The 26,239-nt window shown below is 47.7% G+C and overlaps 1 protein-coding gene across 1 annotated transcript in view; it reads left to right on the forward strand.

Annotated features, from left to right (window-relative positions):
- The window catches only part of GSG1L (GSG1 like), a 66,203-nt gene extending 44,549 nt beyond the window's left edge, over positions 1-21,654 (forward strand). Inside the window, exons 4-7 of the mRNA XM_068147212.1 lie at positions 1,188-1,299; positions 5,960-6,127; positions 19,586-20,191; positions 20,843-21,654. Coding sequence (XP_068003313.1) covers positions 1,188-1,299; positions 5,960-6,127; positions 19,586-20,191; positions 20,843-21,329 — 1,373 coding nt within the window. The 3' untranslated portion in view covers positions 21,330-21,654. The remainder of the gene's footprint in view (positions 1-1,187; positions 1,300-5,959; positions 6,128-19,585; positions 20,192-20,842) is intronic.
- The last annotated feature ends 4,585 nt before the right edge of the window (positions 21,655-26,239 follow it).

Here is a 26,239-nt window from a genome sequence, read left to right on the forward strand (position 1 = left end):
AAAGCAAAGGTCAGGAGGCAGGTCAGAATGCCTGAATGTCAAGGTCAGGAGGCAGGTCAGAATGCCTGAAAGAAAAGGTCAGGAGGCAGGTCAGAATGCCTGAAAGCAAAGGTCAGGAGGTAGGTCAGAATGCCTGAATGTCAAGGGCAGGAGGCAGGTCAAAATGCCTGAAAGCAAAGGTCAGGAGGCAGGTCAGAATGCCTGAATGTCAAGGTCAGGAGGCAGGTCAGAATGCCTGAAAGCAAAGGTCAGGAGGTAGGTCAGAATGCCTGAATGTCAAGGGCAGGAGGCAGGTCAAAATGCCTGAAAGCAAAGGTCAGGAGGCAGGTCAGAATGCCTGAATGTCAAGGTCAGGAGGCAGGTCAGAATGCCTGAAAGAAAAGGTCAGGAGGCAGGTCAGAATGCCTGAAAACAAAGGTCAGGAGTTTTTTGTGTAACCTGAAGAACCATGCTGGCCAACTCAAGGAGCAAACTGGCTGCTCCATGGCTCAACTGCAACCCTGTTCTCTAACACCACCGATACGTTGCCTCATCTTCACCCAGCTGTAGTCCTCTCAGCAATATGTAGTGGTGTCACAAAAGCAAGCCTCATCAACATTGTACCATCTGAAGCATTCCTGTGGAGTCCTCTCAGCACACCTCATCAGGAGTACTGAGGTCACTTCATTTCCTTGTGTGACTTCCAACTGCTTTATAAGTGTTCAAACGTTTAAATCATAGCAAGAGTTCAGACAAAACCTCCCTGGGTGGTGTTAACACAGTCACTCCTGCGCTGCCCACGGAAGCCTCTCCCCTGACTCTCTTACCTGGAGCCCATCAGTGATGGGCTGAGTGAGATAACTTGTGGGTGGCCTACTCCTGTTTGGCAGCAGTAAGGTTGGTGGTGATGCTAATTGTGCCACATTTTCTCCGAGGATTTTCTTTCTTTATCTCTTTTCTTAATTGAGAATTCAGTATGATGTAAACCGATGAGCTCTCAGTCACACCTTTCCTCTGCCCATGCAGCTCCCTCCTCCACAGAAACAGGAGGCATAAAAGTACAACAAAGGGGGTTTTGGAGCTTCCAAAGCACTTCCAGCAGTAGCTATCTCATGAATTAGAAAAGGGGGAAAAAAAACCCAACCCTGACACAGAAAAACACAAAAAGCATTAGCACAAAAACTCCTGTTATGATCCCTGCTTCTCAGGTCTCTTGGGGATGGTGGCACACATGATGTACACTCAAGTTTTCCAAGTGACAGTCAGCCTTGGGCCAGAGGACTGGCGACCACATTCATGGGACTATGGATGGTCCTTCTGGTAAGTGTCACCACCAGTTAATATCTTTTTCATTTCTGAGTTGTTCTGTCAGTCTGGGGGGAGGTTGTACAAAGCAGCTCGAATTTCCAGGAACGTGCCTGGGAATTTCCAGCTGCCCAACCACTAGGAGCAAAAACCCACCGTGGCCATGTGCTTGTTGGGGTGTAGAGGACAGTTATCAATGAGCCTGCAGCAGCAGCTGTGCACATCAGCAGGTACACAGCATTTGTAAGTAAACAGCAGCCACAATCACCGACACAGACTGAGCACTCTCATTAAACTTCAATTTAGGTACATAATTGCCATGGCATTTCAGAGACTTTCAGCTTGGCTTTTTTTTTTTCCCCCTGCTTTGTAATTAATGTCTCCGTTGAACCTTGCAGTGCAACTTTTCACCCAGCCACAGAGGAAGGCGGCAGTGCTCCTGGCACCGCCACGCGTCCCTGTGGGCCGCAGGGAGAAGGCTTGGGGGAAAGCAACGTGAGAGATTTGCTTTCATTCGGGGGTTTTACCTTCCCCTTTTATCTTTGCAAAGCCACATAGAGCCAATTGGATCAACATGAGTCAACTGTGGTATATTTCTTGCAAGTTTATAAGAAGCTTAACAAGAATAGGAGACTGTGGAGAACAGAAATACCTGCAAACAACACTCCCATCCCTCTAGAGACATCAGCCTCCTTGGATGGCTAGGGAAAAGACTTTCTCCTTTTCACTTCTAAATATAGGGTAGTATTTTTGTTCCCACCTCAAAGCAGAGACAGCAACCTTTGCTAACACCAGAGAAAATAAATACAAACACTTCTCATGCACAGCGCTGCAGGGAATTATTTGTCTTTCCTTCTCCCCTCACCATCCTGCTTTTCAGGGGAGGAGTTAGTTAACATTTTAGTGACATGTTACAAAGTCTGAATGGCATTATGTTTAAAATGCAGCTTATTTGGTGGAACAGTGATGAATATTTATTGCATGTGATGATGAATGTCTAAAGATACTGCATTCATATATTGATAATATTTATATAAATATTTATAACAGCTCTGGAATAATAATTGTATCATTATCAATATATTTAAATAATAAGGCTCGTTCCCTGTGAGTTTGTCTTCAGTAATCTACTCTCCATTTTGCTGCAATACTCAAAATTCAGAAGGTTGTTAAATGTCTAGCATGATAAAAAACATTAGATCATTCTCTTTCATCTTGGGCAAGAGAAGAAACCCCATGTGCCAGAATGGGCTCCAGAGGCTGGCAGGTCCCATAGGACATTAGGAGCCCTCCCTCATCCCACTGCCCCTACCCCTGCTTAGATTGAGGTGCTCAGCACCCATCCTGCAATGGCAGGTCTCAACAGGTCCTGCTCCCCTAGCCACTGCTACAGGCCCTGCCTGTAGCTCTCCCAGACACCCAGTGCCAGGACACAGCAGCTTTGGTTTAAAGAGCAGGACTGGCTCTGGGGGAGGTCATGCTGTGGAGAATGCTGGAGATAGCCACAAGCAGGAAAAGATACCTGAGCAGCCTCAGCTCTTCCCATATTCCTGAAGTGGGACCTCAGTGTCATTCTGTACACTGTCTCTTGGTTCACCCCAGCTAAAGCTGAGCCCTGCTCAAGCTACTGTTGTGACAAAGAAGCTTCTCAGATTTGGTAACCTCTCCTCTCCCTCCCCAACACCATCCAAGGCAATGTATTTACCTCTGCAGGATGCTGGGCAAAGTGCAAACCTCAGCTCAGTTACAGTTTCCCTGGGACAGCTGTGAACAGCAGCAGCATTTTCAGCCCACAGTGGTGCTAAGCAGCCTGAGGAAGACCATGGAGCTCCCTATGCCATGCCAGTGATTGGTAGCAGACCTGGTAAAGGAAGGTCCAAAAGTCAAATACAGCCAAAACACGGCTCTTTCCTTCTAGCTAACACTAAACCACCACTGCCATATGAATGAGAGCACTGCAGCTTTCCCAGGCACTGCCCAGGCATGAACACCTTCCTTAAGAAGGGTTGAAAACAAAGACCCACCCAGCCTGGTGGCCCTTGGTGATACTGTGATACATGTCAGAATTTCTTTCTCCTCCATCTGGGCTCAGGTGATGGCCCAAAGCATGAGCTTTTGATGCCCTAAAGCAGTAGTGCAAACATCAGCATCATTTGCAGCCTTCTGTAACAAGCATCACTGCAGCATCCTACCAGACAACCTATCAGAGCAGAGAACTGCCACAGCGCCAGAAGGTGGGGCCAGGGAACAGCCTCCCCATGGCCAAGAGCCAAAGGGCATGGGTAGAGATCTAGACTGCCACTCCTTTCCCAAGTGCCAGTGGCACTCTGGGACTTTGTTTCCCCTGTGTTGAAAGAGAATAATAAAAACATCTCTCCTCCAAATGAGAAAGAGCTGCTTGCCATCTGCTCAGATGTCCCAGGGGTGAAAACACACCACTTGGTCTCTGTTATCCTGCCTGATTCACAGGCTGCTGGCCAAGCCTGGAGGTTGGTCTGTGCTCTAGCACAAGCCAGGAGAGGGCCAGGCAGCTGTCCAGACAGGGGGTTTCAGTTGCTCTAAGGGTCAGTGGATAATCAAGCTTGGCTATAAAACCTGGGCTGAGCCACAGAGCACATCCCTGAGCTCAGCTACCAGAGAGAGGCACTGCAGGTACAGCCCCACCACAGCAGGGCACAACTGGCATGGAGAGGCATTGCTGCTAGAAAGGTCTTCAGCTAAGATAGGATGGAACTCTTACAGATAGGAGAGCAGCTCTTGACACTTAAATAACATTTAACCAAGGTCCATAAACACTAAAACATATCAATCATAATCGTCCCATTATTATGATTCACCAAATGCCAGGCCTGAAGTCACACAGAGAGTCTTCATTCTGTATTTCCCTCTCTGAACCTTTCAGTATTTCTGAGTTAATTATTGGAAATTACCAGAAACTTCAGAATGCCATTTTCCTCCATATGTCATTCCCAGGCACCACCCAGACACAGTGAAGCATGTGGGTTCAGCTGGCTTCAGCCTTAATATTGTTTAGGAGCCCAGCTGGAAACTTTTGGGGCCATTGAAGCTTTTCCATGAAGGAGGAAGACACTTGCCAGGCTTCCCTGTGCCTGGACACTCACACATAGCATGACTTTCCACTTCACCCAGCCATGGGAAACCTAAGGGAATCTCATCACCCTAGGCTTCACTACATTTCCTTCTTGTTTGGTTGCATCTGGCAAGGAGGTTAAGAAGCGAGTAGGGAAGGGCTGCCCCCACACACTGCAGCACCAGGGGAGGCCCTGAAGGCTGTGCTGTGCGCTGAGCTCTCCAGCACTCAAATGAGCCCTCCCTGTTTACTCCAACCAAGGCTTCTCCCTGATTCTTCTCTTCATGAATATGTGTTCTTGCTCAAGTTTTGCCTCATTTGAAATGAGAAACTGTTTCCTTGTCTGCAGCTCCTCTGCAGGGTGGGAAAACAGCTCCCGCTGCGGGCTCTGCTGATAATGTCTATTTATAAGATAAACTGCTGGGGCTGTTTTCTTTCTGCTCTGCATAATTGGCATCAGTGTTCAATCTGGCTATAGAAAAGGGGACAGAAAGGAGCAGGTAAAGTGTGTAGCTGACACAGATGATTAAGTTAATTCCAAGTTAGTTAGAAAGCCACTGTGAACTCTGGAGCTGGAGCTGATGGGCTGAACGTGAAGCCAGGGAGGCTGAGTGCAGATAAGCTCTGCACACTAAAGGAGGAATCCAGAGCCTTTTTGTAGCCCTATTTCAAGCTCTAAAAGCATCTAAACTCCTTGGGGCCAGGAGTTTTCCCCAGCCATATCTGAACTTGATATCAATGAAGCCAAGGCTGGGAGGGTAGAAGGCACCCAGAGGGCAAACCCAATCCAGAAGCAGGGAACAGAGCATCTCCCAGCTGATGTCTCCTTGCCAGGGCACCCAGGACAGCACTTCCTGCTGTTCCAGCCTGGCTTTGGGGCAGTGACTTAGTTCTTCCACTTTCCTTCACCCTTTGTCTCCCCATGCCCCTGGTTGGTACGTGAAGGTGTTCTGTCAGTGGCTGACCGGCACTGCCTGCATGCTTTGGGCACTGCCCTCAGGTTGGATCTCTCCACAGAATGGAAGTGTTGTCTTCTGTTCTGGTTAGGCTTTCAAAGACCAGATATAAGCCAGGAATACTTGAAATGTCCATGAACTAGGAAAGAAGGAAATACAGTACTGTGATGAAGGCATAAACAACATCATAGAAACCATCTCTGCAGTAGCATTGTGCACAGTCAGTCTGCCATGGAGGCTGGACACCTTCCCCTGGTCCAAGAGATGTGCTGCCTACAGCATTACTCCTTCCAGGGGTTCATTGCTGCTCTGTAGATTCTAGCACTTGCCTGCGAGGCTGTGAAGCATGTCAAAGGGGAACCAAGAGGTGTTTGGTTCTTCTGTCAGAGAGCACCAAGTGTTCATGTTAACACTCTGCCACACAGCTCTCTATGGGATGAAAGCTGTGTCCAGCCCCTAGCCCAGCATCCTGCCCACAGGTCGTATGAGGTAAGAAGAGGCGAAGGGATTTGTCACCACTGACTTACCTGCCTAGTCACACCCTGTGTATGTGTGTCTCTTGGTGTCAGAAGCATAACATGAGCTGCTGTCTTAACCCAGCTATGTCTGCTGGTTTCTCTCTCCACAGCCTGGCGTGGGGCTCTTTCACCTGCTGCATGGCTGCCTCCGTTACTACCTTGAACTCTTACACTAAGACTGTCATTGAGTTCAGGCACAAGCGCAAAATCTTTGAGCAGGGCTTTCGAGAAGAACAGAACTTCCTAGACCAGGAAGCCATCAAGTACTTCAGAGAAAGGTCAGTGCAGTCAGTCCCTCAATCAGGGGAGGTTTCCATGGACTCTGCTAGTCTCAGCAAATCCCATCTCTCACCCATTTCAACACGTGGCAGTGAAGCTTCTGAGGTACTTGGACAAGATGTGTGTTGAAGACAACACAAAAGATCTTCTCTGATTTGTTTTTTCCCTTAAGTTTTGTGATGTCCTAGTGCCTGTCTTTTCTTACACACTTGTAAAACACAAGACTGACAAGTCTTTACAGTATGCATCTGGTGATAGGAATTCATAAGATGCTCTGCAAGCTGGTATTTCCCCTTGAGAAAGGTAAAACTGTGGGGATACAACAAATACTACAGCCACCCTCTCTCCTCTCTCAGCAGGTGTAATAGGCTCCTCCAATAATCCTAACAGCTGCTGAGACATTTTTCAGCCACCATTGGCCACTTGGAGTTGCCATCTTCCATAGCCACATGCCTACAACCCATCCTAGGCTTCTCCACACTAATATAGCACATACCTCATATTGCATTGCAGATTAATCATCCACAGAGTGGCACTGGCACTGCTACACCCACCACACAGGGTCTTAGATGGACTCTTAAGTCCTGGCTGAGTCCTGAAGGCCAAGAGATGCTCCTTCACTCTGCCCATCACCACACACTGCCCACTAGCTGCACTGCTGACTCTATGCTCTCTTAGTTGGCCCACATGGCTGCACTGGGTACTTGCTGCTCTTGTTCTTCCAGAAGGTTAAAGCTTTGTGAAGAGCACACAAATACTGGGCTCACACCACAGGGAAGGTGTCATGGATTCCATAGAGATACCTTCATGGAATGAAGGGCTGATAAGTACACAGAATCCTCACCAAAAGGTTATCATTGGAAGTAATGCTAAGATGTTTGGGGAGACAAAACATGAGGAAGATTCATACTTCTCCTTCTGACCAGTGTGGCAGTTTCTCAGGGGAAGAGGAAGGCACTTGGGAAGTTCTGAGGAGACAGAAGATTTAAAGTGATCAGACATTGCAGTGGTGAGGTGAGGAGCTCTCCTGAGCAGGAGGAACTAAGAGAACTTCATGCTTTGCTTTGGTTACCCAGCCTTAACAAACAGTCAATTCTCTGCCAGCTCCCAGGTTTTCACTCTACCTTTCAGCCATTCTAGAAAGCTAAGAGAAATTAGTCAAACAAGCACAGTTCTCCTGATTTTGCACTTAGAGATGACAGTGAACTTTAAAGAATTCTCTGTGTGAGAAATAAATCCCAGCCACAGCAAAGGGGAAGTGGTCAGCCACTTCTCCTGAGCAGAAATCAACACTTGGTCAGGGAAAATGTTCAGCCAAGGGCAAACAGTCAGTCGAGGAAAAACAAACAATCAGCAGAGTTATTGAAGTGAGAATTGCAGATGAGAGGCCAGCAGAACTGTAAGCAAGAGAATATGGTGAGTTACACTGGGAACTGCTGAGGAAACTTGACCAAGTACCACTACTGCCCTTTCTGAAGCAGTAAACACCCAAACTCTTTAATGACAACCCCTCTTAACTCACTCAGGTATTGTGTGTGGGTTGATTTTGATTCTTCCTGCACTCACCCTATTGCACAGCCAGCTTTTTAGATAGCTGTAAATCAATACCCATACACCTTACATTCAAACCCATGCTCTAAGCTGAGAGACCTCCACCCCAACATGCTAGATAAACAGGTGAAGAGCCCCAGGGAGCAACAAGAAACCAATTGCAGCTTCAAGGCTTTTTCAGGCCTCATGGAAGGAAGATCTGAACTTACCTGCTCAGCCAGCAAGGGATTTACACACAGGTGCCCAAGACAAGTGACAAATCCCATCATAGCCAGTGCAAACCAATGTGGTTTAAGTTATTATTTACTCCATGTCATTCAGAACTCTCCACACTAAGTTACACACACAGAGAATAGCCTGCTCCTGGTGACTGCCCTGTATGCTGGCCACAGCCATCCTGACCAGTATGCAGTGACAATGTGCTGTCCCTACCACTTGCTTCATGCCTGGGCTGTATATTTCATTCTGCCCTTCCAGCTTCCTTGCTCATTTTGAACTCATCTGAACAATTCACTTGTTGGTTGCATCCCCCAAGCCCTTCCACAAACACTTGGCAAACACAGCTCAAGCATGTGATGTTCCCAAACTCCATGACTGAGATTTTCTTCTTTTAATATCACATTGTTTTAATTGTTGTATCTCCATATGTAACAAGAAGCCCAGAGACAGTGTTACCATGGGATCATTTCAAGCTCCACAGCAGCAGATCCACTTATTTTTAAGTTGACATATTTGTGATCAGCTCCAGGACTGTGGCCTGGCAATCCTCTGAGAGCCCAGGGGGTCCAATGCAGCCACATGTGCTGGGTGCCAGCAGTCTCACAGCTTCCCCTCGCTCCCATCTCCCTTTGCACAAATAGAAAAGAACTCAAATTCTCTTCCCTTCCTGTGCATAAACCCAGGGATACTTCACATTCCCTCCTACTCCTACACCTCCATGTTCCTTTTCATATCTCATAAATAAAACCCTCCAGCCTTTCTTCCTTCCAGTTACTTTATGCATCTCATGACCCTCTTGGCACGTTCCTGTGCCTCAGTACAGACCCAGCAGCCACTGTGCCCTCACAGCCAGCCTCCCTCTGTATTGTGCAATAGGCAGTTTTCTAAGAGCAATATATTTCTAGTGGATGTTAAAGCTTTATCATTATTCCCAGCAGCTGCAGTTTATCTTTTGGGAGACAGGGAAGGGAAGTGTTAGCCCCATTTTGTCTGATAAAAGTTTTTTGTTGGAACATTCTTCTACAAGCCTCTGCTCCCCAGAGAGTAAATTTGCTTGATGAGAGATCCTGGCAGTAAAATACTGCTGCTAATCTTGCAAGTACTTTGTCAAACATAATCCTGTTGTATTTCACTTCATTTTAACTGCATGCAACTGCATACAACAACAGAAGATTTACTAGAGTCAGATGAAAGAGGTGAAATGCCCCTAAGAGCTCCCTGTTCACCAAGGGTGCACCATGTTCATCACCCAGCGCTGGAGATACAGAGGATGAACCACATCAATGCATGGCTTGCCATCCTGATCCCCTCCTCCATCAGGCCCCCCCATCTCCTCCCCTGGCACATCAGCCTAGCATAGCCTGTATAGCTGCTGCATCCTAAAAACAGCCTCAGCTGTAGGGAACACAGGAAGGACCTTTAGAATCACATCATTATGTGTACAGTTCAAGTGCTGCTCCAGAGCCTGTGTGGGGTCCACCTTGGACAGCACATAGTTATCCAGCCTCAGTCCTGAAGTCACAGGGTGGTTTAGGCTGGCAGGGGCCTTTACAGAACATCTAGCTCCAACTTTTAAAGATCATCTAATTCCAACCCCCCTGCCATGGGCAAGGACACCTTCCAGCAGACCAGGTTGCTCAAAAGCCCCATCCAACCTGGCTTTGAACACTTCCAGGGATGGGGCATCCACAGCTTCTCTAGGGAACCTGTGCCAGTGTCTTTCCACCCTCACAGTAAATAACTTCTTCCTCACAGCTAATTTAAATCTCCCCTCTTTCACACAAGTACAACCAGGTGGCAACCAGAGACAGCTCACACAGAGACAGCCAAATCCTCTGGCTACCTGCAACCACAAAGACACAGAATTTGTCACTCACCAGCTAGGCATCTGTTTGTACCACTGGGAAAGCATTTAAACAGCTGCTGAAAAATTAAAGATTCATAGTGTTGTATTCAACAATTCTCTCCTTCCCAGGCCTGGGATACTTTGAGAAGTCCAGACAAAACAGACTCTGCAGTTAACACCATGAAATCAAAAGATATTATGGCTCTTTGGATCTAAAAGATACCAGAGCCCTCAGAGTAAGCCTAAGCAGATACAGGCTTGGAGGTACTGCTCATCTCTTAACTGCTCTATAAAGTTATGGGTAGCATTATCTATGACATGTCAGCTTTCAGTCTTGGGCCTCTTACTGGCTTTGCTCCTTTTTCTCCTTGTATCTGAGAAGTTGTCCATAACCTTTGCTCATCTTTTGCAATCTTTTGGTTTACCGTTAGTTTGTAACAGCTACCTCTCTTCCTTCTCTCTCAGTTTCTTTCCACTCTGTTTCATATGAATACTCTTGACCCATGTGATCTTGAGCATGATCCACGCTCAGGCTAGCAGAGGAGGAACCCTTCGATACTTTTCTGCTTCCTTTGGTCTGGGGGTCCTTGCAGATAAGCCATAAGGGGACAGGGATTCTCTTCTCTCCCATATAATCTGATAAGCTATGTGGGGCAGTCAAGTGAAGGAATGTCAACATGCCAAGACCTCTGCCACTGCCCAGCTATTTGGCTTCTGTAATGCCCTGCAGCACACAGACAGTGGTCCCAGGATCACTGTCCCTTTGCCACTGCCTGCTGCCACAGAGCTGTAGCTGCTCCACAGTGGGGTCATGCCATATCCTCCATCACTTTCCTCCCTGCCCCGCACAAGCCTGCCCGTGAGGCTAGGAGAGCATCAAGCCCAGAAGCAGGGGACTGGGCTAACCCTCCCAGTGCAGTACTAACTTCAGTGCAATCAGACTGTCACATCTTCATCTTTCTTAGTGTCACATCTAATAAATGTTCTACCACCTACTTTGTGGGTTCTAAAAATGCAGTGAGAGGAAGGCAAGATGGCAATCAGTAATGGATGCAGCAGTTTCAGCAGCTTTGCCCATATGGCTGTGTAATAATTAGGAGACATTCACAAGAACTGCACTCATTTAGACCAACTGGCTGAACATCCTCACATCCATTAGGGAAGGGACAGTGCAGCTAAGTTATGCACAGTGTCCTCAAGCTTCTCTCCAGTTTCTTGACTCCCTTTATTCAAGTATTAAAAATTCCCCTTTCAGCCACTCCCTGTCCCTGCTCCCAGAACTCTGGTGGATTTTTGCTTTCAAGTAAAGAAGAAAAACTTTCTTCTGCTTTGGTATGCTGGGGAAAAGGCTGGAAGTGTTTACATGGCAGCTGGAGACCTTGGGACAATAGCCACAGCTGTTGGAACAAGGATGGTTGTAGCTGTGGGGAGGGAGATCTGGGACAAGGGAACACGGAGGCTTGGGGTGAGAGCACATGAGGATTGAAGCCTGGTTGCAAGGACATGGGGCCTGAAAGGGTGGAAATAAAATCCAGGTAAGATCTTCATGGAGAGCTAGCCACTGCCTTGGGCAAGGAATAAAAGTTAGTGTAATGATAGAAGGAAACTCAAATTACTCATAGCCCTCTTTCACCACTGACAAGAGGAGGAGCAGCAGCTTTTGGAAGTGCATCCAGACCTGGTCAGGCTGCAGGAGGCCAAGGTGTTGAGTTCTCTCTGGAGCCACTGCTGACAGCAGAAAGGAGGTTAGCCCACCCTGGCACCAGTGGGAGAGGGCACCCTAGAGATCAGCCCTGTCTCCTGTCTGCCTTTCCTCCAGCCTTTCCTCCCTGTGAAGCAAATCTGCCTCATTAGGTGCAGTTAAACCAACATATAAATTTAGCAAGTAAATCTGGAAGACTCAGCCTTCTACTGTTCACTCATCCACGGCACAGCATTTGCCAACTTGCAGCTGTCCATCAACAGCCATTGTAGCGCTGCAGCTGATTCTACATTTTTCCTGCTGACTGAGCCCTTACTCTGATCTGCAAAACCCACCCAACCTCAGGCAGATGCTACTGGTGAAATCCAAGAGTGAGGCGAGTTCAAACTGCCACTGATGCCAGTGCAGATACAATGCCTCTGCAGGGAGAGAAAATGTAGTTTTGAAGTGCTAGGAGTCATTTGAAACAGGCAGCAGGACCAAAGCTATTGCAGAGATAATAAATCAGAGCTGCTCCCAACACTGTGAGAATGAGAACTTTCCAAACCATTGTTCACATACGCTGTGTTTTCCCTCTTTTTTTTTGGTACAATAATGCACTTTACTCACAGCTTGCTCTCTCTCTGACTCCATTGTACTCAACTGAGATGTTGTGCAGATCATATCAGTGCTTCCCAAAGGCATGCCAACCTTTTGTTTTGCTTTGCTCCTTGATCACCTAGACATCTAAACAGCTACCGACCTCCCACACCTCCCATTTACAGAGCAGGTTCCCTTTCATGTGGACATCAGTAAGGATTTCCAGCCTGACCCTCCACCTTCCATCGGCACACAGGCATGAGTGTAATGTTCTGCCTTGGATTTATTCTGTACTTTATTCTGCAACACAGGAAGGTTTACCCGCAGAGCTGTTCCTTCTGGCAAATTACATGGACTGGCCCCTAAATGCTGTAGCACTAGCAGCACCCCCACTGCCACCACTCCCCTCCTGTACCATGCTGTTAGTCCCCGACGCTTAGATTCATCCAGAAGAGTGAAAGAGTGGGAGAGACGCAGCCCTGAGCCCCTCATTTCTATTCCCCATGGCCTCTTTACATGAGCTTTCCCCCGAGAGGGGCAAAGCCAAAGGAACCAAGTCCTGCCCGAGACCATTACGATCTCCATAATGGGCCTGGCTGGCTATAGATGGAGGAGCCCAGGTATGTTGTACTCTTATTGCTTTTGACCCTTCCGTTTCTGTACATTTGGGAGCAGCCTTTGTTTCTGTTAAAGGTGCTACTTCTATATTCTCTTTTCCAGGACTGAGGAGGAGAGGGCTGAGGCTGGGGACCTGAGGTTACAGTGCCTCCATAGCTGCTCCCCAAATAGTAAGTGACCATGGCTCGAGTAAGTCCGATACGCAGTGGCTTGTTCCATCCCCACGCTGGCTTCGCGGGGTTAAGAATAAGGTCTGGAGTAGGAAGCTGTGGAAACAGAGGTTTGTAACTTCCCCAGACAGCGATGCCCAAGCCATAATCAAGTAGCACATGAACAGTACCAAATCCTCCAGGATTCAATTTAGGATGTGCACATATCCTATAATTTTCTGCTATCTGCAGGAGCTGTGACTTCATAGTAGTTTAAAAATACGCTCTCATTTACACCTGTATAACTTTCATTATCACTATCTTTTTTTCATCTATATTTATCACCAATTCACGATGATGCATGCCATTGAATACAAAAATGATTGAAAGCAGCTTGGGTAGACAATAACATTGGGATAATTAATGCCATTCCTTGCTCTTACTCAGAAAATTGCTATGCTTTTATTCAGCGCTTGCAAAAGAAAAAACCTCTGACTTGAAGCTCTGGGAAGCAGAGGTTCAGTGCACAGAGCCATACTGGAGCATGGCTCCTGCCCTGCTCTGAATACTCTGCTTTTCCTTTACTCTCCAGGAAAGATGTGTGCAGTTTCATGCATCTATTTCCTTGCAAAGAGGCCAAGTGATTCTTCATTCAGCAGGAGGGAGACTTGGGAAAGTGACTTGCTGACTCGGCGCTATTAACATTTGGAAACCTCATTGCATTTGGCTGCCTGTCTTGCTGAGATGCACATCTCAGCTGCATAATCATGGAAGCTTGATGCCCATAACCCTCCCTCATAAGTGAGGGTCCTGTTCCTCCCTCAGAACTGCTGGAACAGCTCCTCAGTCCCATGTCACTGCAGGTGGCCTCCCCACAGGCATGATAGCGTTAGCACTGCTCTCCAGCTTGGGTTGCCATCAGGTCACTTGGCAACTCCTGCTCCCTGAAAATGTCACTTATGGACCACTCCATAGGCAGATTCACATCCTTCATTTTCAGAGGCCTGAAAGTGTCTGTCGGTACCCAACTGATCTGGGTCATACTTCCCAAGAAAGCTCCCTGCCTGCCAAGCTCCTGGCTGCTGCTCAAACCTGCTGATTTCATTATGAAGACTGTCCAAGGGTCTTTCTTTCAAAGAACAACGAACAATTCTTGACATTAGGTGTGCCAAGGAATAGAAGCAAGGTTCTGTTGGTCCTACATCCAGTCCTGCCCCAGGACTGGAGTTGAAAGGACATGTAGCTTACCTCCATAGGTGTGCTGCCAGCACTGTCAGAGCACACTGGGAACCAGAAGCCTGTTATCAGGTTAAAGAACAGTGGTCATTCTTCAGTACATCCATTTCAGCTTCACATCAGTTACCTACTGTAATGCAATGAGATCAATATTAATAAAGTGACATGAGTGAACTTCTGCTCTCAGTTCACAGTTTATTTATGAATCCAACTTAAACTTCAGAATCTTCACTATTTGTGCATATTAGGGAGGAAAAAGTAATAGCTATTGCTGCTCAGGGTAGCCCCAAACCTCACTACCTACAGACAAAAGTCTGCTTCCTGGAACAAACCCCAACAAGCCATAACTGGCCTGTACCTAATCAAAGGATTCTCCTTAACATTGTTTCTAGCTTCATACACTCCCAAAGTTCTTGGTCACATCACCTGTGTAAAGGGCTCATGGCCAGCAGGGAAATATTAATGGCAAGAGCAGAAGATGAGAAGTGCTTTGCTAACCTCAGAGCAGCCACAAGAAGGTTACACTGTCCATGAGGCTGTCCATGAGGCTGCTTGTATGAAAGAAGAGGGCACCTAGCCTAGGTCCTCACCATTGCTTGGTCAACTCACCAGCTGCAGATCACTTGGAGCTCTTTTTGAACTCTTCACACAGAGGTGGTCCTGTACCAGGAGAATGCAGAGCATAGCATCACAAGTTATTCCTGCTGCTCACTTCGACCAGCATTTTGTTCTCTGGAGAACTTGCCAGCTGCCTTCACTTAGAAAAGCTCTGAGGCTGTTCTAATCTGAACCAACCAGCACACAAGGAATACTCACTCATCCTCAGACATCATGGATTTTTCTGTCCTTCAGCCACAAAGACAGAGCAGGGCTTCTGCTCCTTGTTGAGAAGCCAGGATTTGTGGAGAGTGCTGTCACAAAGTGAAAGAGTGAAAACTTGAAATAAAAGAACAAGACTGAGCAATGGTGGAAGAAAAACACCAGCTGGCCAGGTGATTCTAGAAAAAACAATACTAAAGGTTTGTGAGCAGCCCAGGAGCACTGTAAGAGCACAGGAAGCATGAAGGAACTTATGCCAGGCCAGCACCTGGGAGGGACCCCTGGCCAGGACCTTTGGCAGGGGAGATCTAGGTTTGACACTAAGAACTTCTATACCAAAAGGGTTCTCAAGGACTGAAATAAGCTGCACAGGGAAGTGTTTGAATCCCCATCCCTGGATGTATTTAAAAGCTGTCTAGATGTGGTGCTCAAGGATATGGTGTAGCAGTGACCCTGGCAGAGTTAGTGATTGGACTTGATGAGCTGAAAAGTCTTTTCCAGCCATAGTGATTCTGTGCTTCTGTGATCAGGGCAGAAGCTCAGGCTCCTCTGTTGCTGAAACTGGACTGTCTGCTTTGAGAAGTGTCCTTAAAGTATAAACTTCATCAGAAACTTGATTCCAGATGAGTCTTAATCTTAAAATTGCCTAAGCTGGGCTAAGAACAGCATCAGGGAGCTCTACTAGCTATAAATTGGCATCCTCTCCTCTCAGCAAGCTGCCTTCCTGTGCAAACATATGGTGCTGGCCCTATACACCAAATATCCCCAGTCAGGTTTTGTTCATACCAAAATTAGCATTGCCATTGCAAAGCTCCAAAGGCTCTTAATAGGCTGTTTGCTCTCATTTTTGACCTTGGAGGTCTCAACTTTTCGTTCAGATGTGCAGGGCTGGGAGATCTCAGTGTCCTGATTGGGCACAATCGCTGCACAAAGAAACAAGAGAAGGAGAAGTTTCACTTCAGGGGTTTGTTTGGTGGTTGCACAGATACTTATTACTAAGAAATGCTCACTGCTGTTAGCCTTCAGACAGCAATTGCAGCTGATCTGAGACATCTGACATGTCCATGCCACTTCCACCCTCCTCTCCAGGCTTCTCCCCCCGCTAGGCATTCGGATGACAAGCCAACTGCATAGATCAATGAGCCTGGGAGCCACAGGGCAGGGGAGTGACAGATGGAGAAGAAGGGGTAAGAGAACGTGGCAGAAATGTCACAAAGGACAAAGAGGGACAGGTATGGTGACAGAGCCAAGAGGTGAGCAGGAAGGGGCACACCCTGTCTGTGGCTGGAAGCCTTGGTTGATAGGTGAGGCAGATAAACCCAGGGTCCAGGACACCAGTCTCTCTTGCAGAAAACTGAAAGACTATTCAAAATTATGTCAGAATTCAAAACCAAACCACAGTCACTGTTTTGGCAGTGTGGGTATTTTAGGAGGGTTACCTGCCATAGAGAAGGCCTTGAAAAACTTGTTTTCCTCCCGTATCATCACCTAGCAGACATTTCCCCTGGGCCCATCCCACTGCTCTTCTCCCATCCTCCCACCTCTGGCTGTCTACAGTAAGACTGATGCAACTTGCCCCTCAGTGCTTCACCATAAAGCACCTTGTCACTTTTCCCCCCTATCCAAACAAGTCACCAGAAGAACTCCAGCTTTAAAACACAGTGAAAATGATTCCCCAAACCCCCACTATCTGCTGTCGTTTTCTTGGCCACAGGCACCACAAACTGGAAGTGGTGCTGGGTTTGCAGGCAACTTCCACGGGTCTCCAAATTCAGTGCTACAAAAAGTCTGTTTCAGGAGCTCAGCTGGAGAGGGCAAGGCACAGACGGCAGACAAGGTCACGCTGACAACAGGGAACATGCTTTATATGCTGAGCAGCACAGGGCTGGAAGAAGGCAGACAACAAGGGCTTGACGCATTTGAAGTGTCACTCAAAGTTGTGTCAAGGTTTCTCCTTGTGGAGGTACCTGACAGCTGCGATCACCTTCCTATTTCATGTCAGCATTGATTTCAACTCCAGGTCTTGCAGTTTCTTCCTGTAATTTATTCACTTCATAGTGATTCACAACATAAAAACAGGTGGGGACAAAAAAAGAATCCCTCTGATAAAGCACCATGGTTACAGATGTAAGATCCAGCCTGGTTGTATTGAAAGCGATGGGAATTTCATTCCTGGCTTCAGGCAAACCCTTGCCCACCAGGAAACTCCAAAGTATAGAGGCCTCAGTTTTGTCCTCATTCACCTCTGCTAAAATCCAAACTGACATTTTGCTTTAACAAGCTTCAGATTGCTTCTTAAGCAACCGGCTCCTCTGCTTCTGAGAGAAATATGATGATAAAAGAAAGCTCAGCCAGGGAGAATTAAAGGGCGGAAGAAGAAAAGCAAAACAAAGTGAGAGTTTATAAAGCCTTTTTGCTTCCTCTGCTGCACAGGTGGACTGGGAAAGTTGCTTCTCTAGATTTCAGTGAGGTTAGTTATGAAACCTGCTTTCTGTCACTCTTACACTGCATCTTTCAATACACATTCCATCTCCTGCAGCTCATCCTGGATTTATGCCAATAAACCCCCAAAACCTCAACCACCAAACAACCCAACCCCCGTCCCACGAAAGCCAACTCTGCTAAAGATGTGAAATGCAGCAGCTCGGGTCGTGTCTGCACCCAACCAGCCTCTCCTTTACTCTGCACATCCTGTTTGCCCCCAGAGTGCAGGCAGGGATTGTTGTTCCCTTGCTGTTAGTTTCAGACTCTAAGATATTGGAGGCCAAATGCAGATGTTTTAAACAAAACATGTTACATTTCAGTTTTATTGTAGTCACCTAAAAGTGGGCTTGCTCTTGGCACAAGAGGGTTCCTATTTTTTGCCACAGCAAAAGTTATTTCCTCAGTGGAGAGTTTTGTTGTGAGGATTAAGGAATGCCTGGAATGTAGCTCTGATGGAAATAAGTTTTGTGTTCCTTGAGCTGACCCTTTTCCACTCCTGCTCTGGCTCTCAGAGCAGTCCATGAGCCCACAGACAGCTCTCTCTGGGGGAAACAAGTTCTTCTCACTCAGGTAGAATGGCTGAATCACAGGAAAACAGAGGGTGGACAGGGCCTCCTCTGGTCTCTTGTCCAGGCCTTTGCTCATAGCAAGACCAGGCTGGATCAGGCCACTTAGTTCCTCACCCAGCTGAGCTCTAAATACCTCCAAGGATGGAGATCCCAATGTATATCTTAGCTTCTGACCCAGTGTTTGAACACCCTCAGGGTGAAAAAGCTTTTGCTTATATCTAGCTGGCAATTCCACCCTTGCTCAGCTAGTTCCTGGCAGGAAGCGCTGCTGGGGCAGGGTGCTCCCCCTGCCATACCTGCTCTTGCCTTCTCACTGCCTTTTATAGACCTCACCTTATGCTTCTTTTTTGACTCTGTTTTTATGCCTAGCTCTGGTACTTTCTGCTTTCTCCAATTACAAAACCTCTAAATTTGATTTAAAGCTGGTTATTGTGCTGTGATCTAGCAAAGGGCTCAATTAAGCCTACAGAAGCCAACAGGTGTGAGGCATATCCCTTGAAACCTTAGCAATTTGGCATTTAACTGCATCCCACACTGAGAAAGGTGCAGGGAGGTGCACAAGTTAATGTTTAGCAGATTCAAGCCACCAGTACCAAGAGGACAGGACTTCATGCACCAGATCTCCTATAAGCAATCCAGACCAGGATGTCCTGTTGTGTTCCACCACAAGAGCAATATGGGTGTAAGAGGAGTTGGGCACTGCTGTTGCTACAAAAGTTTGTCATGTCCTTTGGCTGTTAGAAATCCTGAACCATGATCTGCACAGAGTGTTTGTGTTCCCCTTCAAGGACAAGGCTACAGCCAGTACCTGTCAGGACAACTTCAGTCTGCATGGGCACATCTTCCTCTCTTGCCATCAGCCTTGGCAAACCAAGTAAAATTTAGCCATAACAATAAAGCCCAAATGAAAAGCAAGCACTGGGATCTCTCCTGCCTGGCAACAGCCAGAAGAAAATACAGGAAACATATTCAGGAGGGACAGTTTGGCATCCCACACAGGTGGCATTTCCAGCCAACTGAAATAACTGGGCAGCCCTGTAGAAAATCTACAGGTTAGGAGAGGGAAGAAAAGGCCTTAATACATTGAGCTGTACAAAAGAAATGTCCTACAATGTCACAAGGAGAGCACTGATAGCGCTCTGTGCTGCCCTTCTGTTTTTCTCTTGCCTGTTTGTTCATCCTCTAATTCACTGGGTCACTGTGCAGAGCTACCAGGAGACTACAGCATGTGCCTCCAAGGTGAGGGCAGGTCTTCATGCTTTGCAGGGATGATCAAGGGCAAGTGCTGTGCAAAACTGCAAGGCAGGCTTTATTCTTTTGCATTCTTAGAGAGATTTGTCACCACACTCGGTAGGGCAGGAGCTTGCTTCCCTTCCTGTCCTCCAGTTCTCACAGAGCTGTATGACTTTTGAGAAGGAGAACATTGATATGCCAGTGATTGTCACACTGATGAGAGCTGATGAAGGGCTAGTTGGCACCAGGAAGGAACTGGTGGCTTTTTCTCAGACACTTTGTGCTTGGTCATGAGAAGCAGAGGGTTTTATGCAGACATGAGAAGCCAATCAGCCCATGGGGAAATGAAGTTATGGGAAACAAGCTTAAAGTTGTTCCAGAATAGGCCAAATACTGTTTTAGAAGCCTTTAGACCAGTCCAGAGGAAAAAGCCTATGTTTGTCTTTCTTTAGGGCTTCACAACACTCAGCTCTAAGTGTCACTAGCACGCAGAGGAACAGGAGTGACCATAATGCTCAGAACATGCCCCCATTCGCTACGTCAAGCTCTTCCAGCGACACATCAAGCAGCTCTTCACTTTCATCAGAACCAACCAGCCAGATCTCCACAGTTCAGGATCAAACCCTGCTGGACATTGCCTCCATCACTAGATTGGCCCCAGGAGAACCACCAAACCCACAACCATTTGAGCAAAGAGACAGAAATTTAGTACTATCGTGTTCCAGCCCGTTTGGAGCAAGGACTTTTTCAGCATCTTGCCCGGCCAGCCCCAGGCTCAGTCTAACACCCAGCTCAGCCAAGCCACAGCAATACTCTGACTGCTCTCCAGTCAGCCCAGGGATCAATGCAGCTTCCTTCTACACCTTTTGTCCTCACGCAGCAGAAGACGTACAAGCTTCAGCATCGGACCACACGCTGACCCCAGCCAGGAAAAGCACCGGGCCTCGAGCAACGACGACTCCTGAAGACAGCTCCCAGTCTCCTGGCTATTCTAGAACTGGATTAGGGAATACAGGAAAGGGGTTTGAATCAGACCTGGAAGATCCTGATTATGAAAGGTACGTATCCACACCATGCACAACTTTAAGTCCTCAGAGGACTCAAGGTGATGTAGGGTCATTAAGAGGCTCCCATACCTTTCACGATTTGGATATTCCCAGGGTTTGGCTCCCAGAAACAACCCTGTGCCCCCACTCCAAACTCTGTTATCAGAGGAACAAAACACCCTATTTTCCATGCAGTCATTTAGCTCTCCAAGCCTGATTGCAGACAACCCCTGAGCCAGCTTGTCAACCTCAGCTCCTCCAACAGGGCAGTTTTAAGCTGCCTCATTTCCTCCTAAAGAAAGCACGGTTTCATCAGTGCTAGCAGAGAGGAACTCTGCTGCTGCTCTAAAGCCTGCCAGATCAGAGCTAGGCATGGTGCTCACTAGCACGACCAGTATCCCCCTTCACAGTATCACAGTCTCACAGTATAACTAAGGTTGGAAATGACCTCGAGGATCATCGAGTCCAACCTATAAACACAGACCCCATGACTAGACCATGGCACCAAGTGCCATGTCCAATCTCCTCTTCAGATTGCCATGCTTTTCCTCCTCTCCTTGCCATGCTTTGGGCTCTCTGGTCTGACTCCAGGCAAGCTGGCTTGATTTCACTCCTCTGAGCCTCTCAACTCCACACTGTATCTGCCGCTTCTTTCCTTGGCAGGAGATTTGTAACCACGAAGGAATTCCAAGCCATGGAGAAAGAATTAGAGGATGTGAAAGGAGAACTGAAATGCCTGAAGTGGAAAGTGAGGCACATAGGTGAGACCGTGCAGCCCCTGGCCGAGGACAGCAAGCGTTACAATGGCTACACCCTGATGGAGCTGAAGGCCATGGTGCAGTCTGAAGATGACCCCTACAAGGCTGCACACAAGATCCTCACTGCGCTCTTCGGCGATGTCTACCTGCTGCAGCACTCAGTCACTGAGCAGGCCTGCAACTCCCAGTCTCTGCCCAAGCCCAAAATAGATCCAGAGCTGTACATGGTGTACTGTGACATTCTGAAAAGCATATTCCCTGGAATCAGCAGCCAGACCTTGAGGGAAGAGACACAGCACATGCAGAAAAGCATCCAGAAGGACGTGCGACGACAGCAGAGCCCGCAAGGTGTTCTGCACAGTGAGGCATCTCCAGTGGTGGTAGAGGACTGAGCTGTGGTACGTACCACCACTTGACTCTACCCCTTTTAGGCACGAGTCAGCTGTAAAGATCTTGGTGAGCTCTGAGCCCTTCACACCACTTGTCCAATGAGACAGGGTGGGAAGGCATTCTGCAGCCTTCCCACAGTTTAGAAACAAATTGCCCCCTTAGTGTCTCTCTCAGTACACAGATGGTTCCTTGTTCCCAGCAACTGCAAACACTGAGAAAAGAAGCCAGAGAAGGCTTTCTATGTCCAGGCAAGGGCCTTCTCCCAGCCCCAAACAGCCCAACCAACCAGCATCTGGGTAGTTTCTATTTTCTAGAGTAAAGCATTCATTAAATGACATTACTTGTTAGAAAACTCTGCCTCTTCTTACTCATTTCTTTCTAAATGCTTTGCACCTGACGTGGCTCAGCAGCACAGCTTGGATGTACACTGAGATGAGATCTGGGCATGCAGCAAATCACCCTCCTCTGCCTAGCTGCATGCTGCAAACAAAACCAGGACGCAGAGGTCAGCAGCTGCAGTGCACCCAAGCAGGTCTCTATCCTAGAGGGTTGGGGGTCAGTGCAGAACAGGGTGCAGTATGCTCCTAAATCAGCAAGCCACCAGTGAAACAGATAAGGGGGCGGGGGGGGGGGGGTGACCTCCATCTCACCCAGCCTCAAGGCACTGAGGTGACAGAGCAGCTCCACAAGGTGACTGCTGCTATAGAGCTTGCCTCAAGGGCTGCTGGGCATGGAGGTCACAGAAGAAAATGGCTCTGGAGCTCCTTACTCCCCATCTTAGACCCAGCCAAGTGCAATGGATGAACAAGAGTTTGTCCATCAGGATCTACTCACAGGTTTAGCCTTGTAGGCTGTCTTGTAAAGATCTGGTGAAGATGGAGGTGCAGAGAGGTGCCTTTGTGTCATTTTGCTCACTACCAATGAAGATGATGCTTCACCACTCTTCTGGTTCAGCCACCCTCTTCCAGAGAGTCATTGACACCTCTTGGAAACCATTGCTTCCCTGGGCTCCGTGTGACAAGCTCATCAAAACCCAGAGCAGGTCCTTCCTGCGTGTTGCTGCTGCTCCCTGCTAGGGCACTGGGGAGGGCAAGATGACCAAAAGGTAACCTGTGAGTTCAGCCTACCTTGCTCTCTGCTGGGATGGGATTCACTGCTTAAGATGATCAAAACCAAATAAAAATGGGGAGAAAGTGATACATCCCCATAACTAGAAAAATAAAATGAAGTAGATCAAAAAGCAGACCACTCCTCCTGCCACCAGAGCTCCAGACACCCTTGGGGATGGGAGGACACACTCCCTACCTTCTGGGCTTTTCTGCATAAGGATGTGCTGACATTTGGGTGAGAGATCCTACCTGTCCCTCAGCATGATCTATCTGTGCTGTTCTCTGCTGGGCTCACAAACACACTTTTTTCAGCTCCTGCTTATTAGCAATTTATTCTCCTTACCAGCTGCTGTGCAGGCACAGGCAGGGTGCATCCCCACCTAGCCTCTGCACCACGCCACAGCCAAGATCTGCGGCCACAGCTGGCAGATTGCTGGCAGCCACAGCAAGGACCAGGGCTGTGCAGGGCACACAGGGCAGTCACTGCACCAAAGCCAGGCACTGGGGGAAGGGTTTCCACCCCCACAGCCTGCTGCTTTGCAGCTGAGCCCAGAGGTGAGTGTAAGCTGGATAGAGCCACTGGAGATGCAGTGTCATAGAATCATAGAACTCTTTGGGTTGGAAAAGACCTCTAGAGCCCAACTGTCAGCCAACACCATCATGTCAACTAAACCATGTCTCAAAGTGCCATGTCCATATTTCTTGAACACCTCCAGGGATGGGGACTCCACCACCTCCCCAGGCAGCCTGTTCCAGTCCCTGACCACTCTTGCAACAAAGACATTTTTCCCAATGTCCAACCTAAACCTGCCCTGATGCAGCTTGAGGCCACTTCCACTTATCCTATCGGTTGGTACTAGGGAGAAGAGATGGACCCCCACCTCACTCCAGCCTCCTTTCAGAGACTTGCAAAGAGTGAGGAGTTCTCCCCTGAGCCTCCTTTTTCTTCAGACTGAACTACCCCAGCTCCTCCTCACCAGACCCTTCCCCAGCTTTGTTGTTCTTCTCTGAGTCTGCTCCAGCCCCTCAATGTTCTTCTTGGAGTGTGGGCCCCAAAACTGATCCCAGTACTCCAGGTGCAGCCTCACCAGTGCTCAGTACAAGGACACAATCACTGCTCTGCTCTTGCTGGTCACAGGCTGTGTCCTCTCAGAGCAGATCTCACACCCCACTGAGCACTGCAGCAGATTAGGACAAATTGTCTGGAAGGCTCCATGCATCATGGAGGGGATGTTTGTGTCTCACATGAGCAGCTCCTCCTGCAAGCATTTATGTTCTGCTCTCATGGCTCTCCTTTTTCTGTAGGAAAATGTGTCCCTGTGGTTCAGCTGGGTAGGACTGGGCTGGCCCTCCTCTCACAGAGCTCATGTAGTCACTGTTCCACACCTGCTTCTCTATGACAGACTAGACCTCTATTCTCTCAGAGGTGTCTCTCCAGAGTTTTCCACAATCTCCAGTGGACATAGAACTGAGGAAAAGGCAGTGTAGGTAGAAGAATATCTCTCTTCATTGCCTGCCCTCTCTGCCTGTGAAATCTCAGCACAGCTGCTTCTATAAGAAACTCTTTGGCTTCTCACGTTCATGGGGCCAGACTCATGCTCAGATTCTCTTTTAGCTTTCTTCTCCTCATGTCTGCTAGTAACAAGGTCTAGCACAGGTCCATGAATTATTTTTATTAGCCTTGCATCATCAAGGCAGGTTTTGTCAGCTCCTGTCAGTTCTGGGCACCTTTCAGGTTTCAGTGCTCTCCTTCTTCCGGATCAGTTGTGCCGTGAATCACTTCAGCCCATTTTAGAGCAATGCATTAGTTCCTTTCACCCTCATGTTCTGTAGCTATTCCAGTGGAGCTTCCAGGTTAGTCACATCCATACACAGCTGGACAATCTTGCCAGACCTTCTCTCCATTATTATCAGGCATCTGCATCTGTCCCCAGCCCCTTACCTGCCACAGCAGCCCAAGTGCAAGTGGAAAGGACCTGTGAAAAAAGCACCAAGGTGTAGCCCCCTCCTTGCTTGCTTCTTTTCCTTTGCTGTGTTCTTCCCTTGAAGGCAGCTCTGTGCAGGTGGTTTGTTCTTCAATTACTGCATCATCTGGGTGTCCCTGCTGACTGCAGAGGGGCTTGGACTGGATGGCCTTCAAAGGTCCTTTCCAACCCAGACCATTCTATGATTCCATGAATGCTTTCTGCAGAATAAGTCCACCAGCCTTTCTGGTTCCTGACCAGTGTTAGGCAGCTCTCAATATCTTTCTATTAAGCATCAGCATCATCTGTACTGAAATGAGCCACAAGAGTTTGAGTGGAACCATTAATTGCCATGAATCCCTTCTGCCCTCTTCCCACATGAATGCCTGCTCCTCATCATGTGTTCTCTCTACACTGACACACTCAGCCCCTCTTGCACACTCCACTCCAACCTGCTATCAGTAAGTTTCATATTAAACCTACAAACTTGTTTCCCAAGGTGGTTTGTTCTTCAATTACTGCATTACCTGCACCATTGTGACCATCTCCAATACCTGAGCCACCTTCTCTGTTAAGTTTGTTTTATGGGGAGAAAACCAAAATCCACTAATCATCTACTCATTTTCCCAAGCACTCCCTGCTGTTTGTACCTCAGTCTGTTAGCAATTCCTTCCATCCTTTTACAAGCCTTAGCTGTCCTTGCTCACTTTGCTTACCTAGGTTTGCTGGGGAGAGAAACACAGACTGACATCCCACCTACAACTCTGAAGAGCTTTTCTGTGTCCAGTCTACTTTTTTTCCCTAAAGCCACCCACTCCTAATGCAACAAGAAGGTGAGGGTTGAGTGCCCACAGCTGCAGAAAGAGCCCTTCTCCCTGCAGGATAACAAAGCTGAGTCAGCATCACAGAAGTAAGACAGCAGGATCTTAAATGCAGGGGCCTGAAAACAATCTTTTTGCCTTCACTTTAAGCACCCTGCCCTTGCCAGACGTGTCCTGTTACAAGTGTGCTTGGTCTTGAGACTTGCTGCCTAGATTTCAGACAGGAAAGCAACGACACCATTCCATTATTCTGACAGTTAAGAAGATTCAGCCATTGTTCTTCTTGGACAATTCACACTGATTTGCACCGTGCCTGCATTGCTCCTTAGCCTAAATAAGCCTCCTCTCCAAAATGTTATCCTCTTCCCTCATACAAAGCCAGAGAAGGCAATCAGACACAGAGTGGAAATTAGTCTATAAAGCCCTATTGCATTCTATCTACTCTCCATTAAAGAACTCTATTTTTTCCCTTGAATGTGTTCTTTTAAGTCTAAAGACCCAATAGCAGACCAAATGAGGTCTTTTTCTTTCCTCTCTCAACTGCCGGCATCACATTTGCTGTTCCCCAGTCCCACACAGATCCAGAGGGTCATTAGCATTACCCTCATTCAGGTGATACTAAATACTTGTTATGTATTCATCCCTGCATATAACCTGAGGACCTGGGAGCCAGGGCACAGGTTGCCTTCCCCTGTGCCATCCCTAGGAGCAGCTGTCTAGTCAGAAGAGTGAGGACATGAATACTTCTCCCAGCCTCGGGCAATCTGCAGCTTGCACTGATGGATTGCATTAAATAAGCAACTCATTAATATTCACCATGCTGAGGCTCAGTAGGCTTCAGCTGGCAGAGATGATTATACAGCAGGTAAGTTATGTTAAACAGAGGGTCTTGAGCCATACTGGTCTTAAAAGCACAGAATAATTTAGGCTGGAAGGAGCTTCTGGAGGTCAGCTAGTCCAAGCCCTCAGATCAGAGAGTGTTTTAGTAAAGGAAACCAAACAGCAAAAGCTGTGGTGC

The sequence above is a fragment of the Melanerpes formicivorus genome, unplaced genomic scaffold (genome assembly GCF_026170545.1).
Source record: "Melanerpes formicivorus ecotype bairdi unplaced genomic scaffold, bMelFor1.0.p_v2 SCAF_14, whole genome shotgun sequence".
Lineage (NCBI taxonomy): Eukaryota > Metazoa > Chordata > Aves > Piciformes > Picidae > Melanerpes > Melanerpes formicivorus.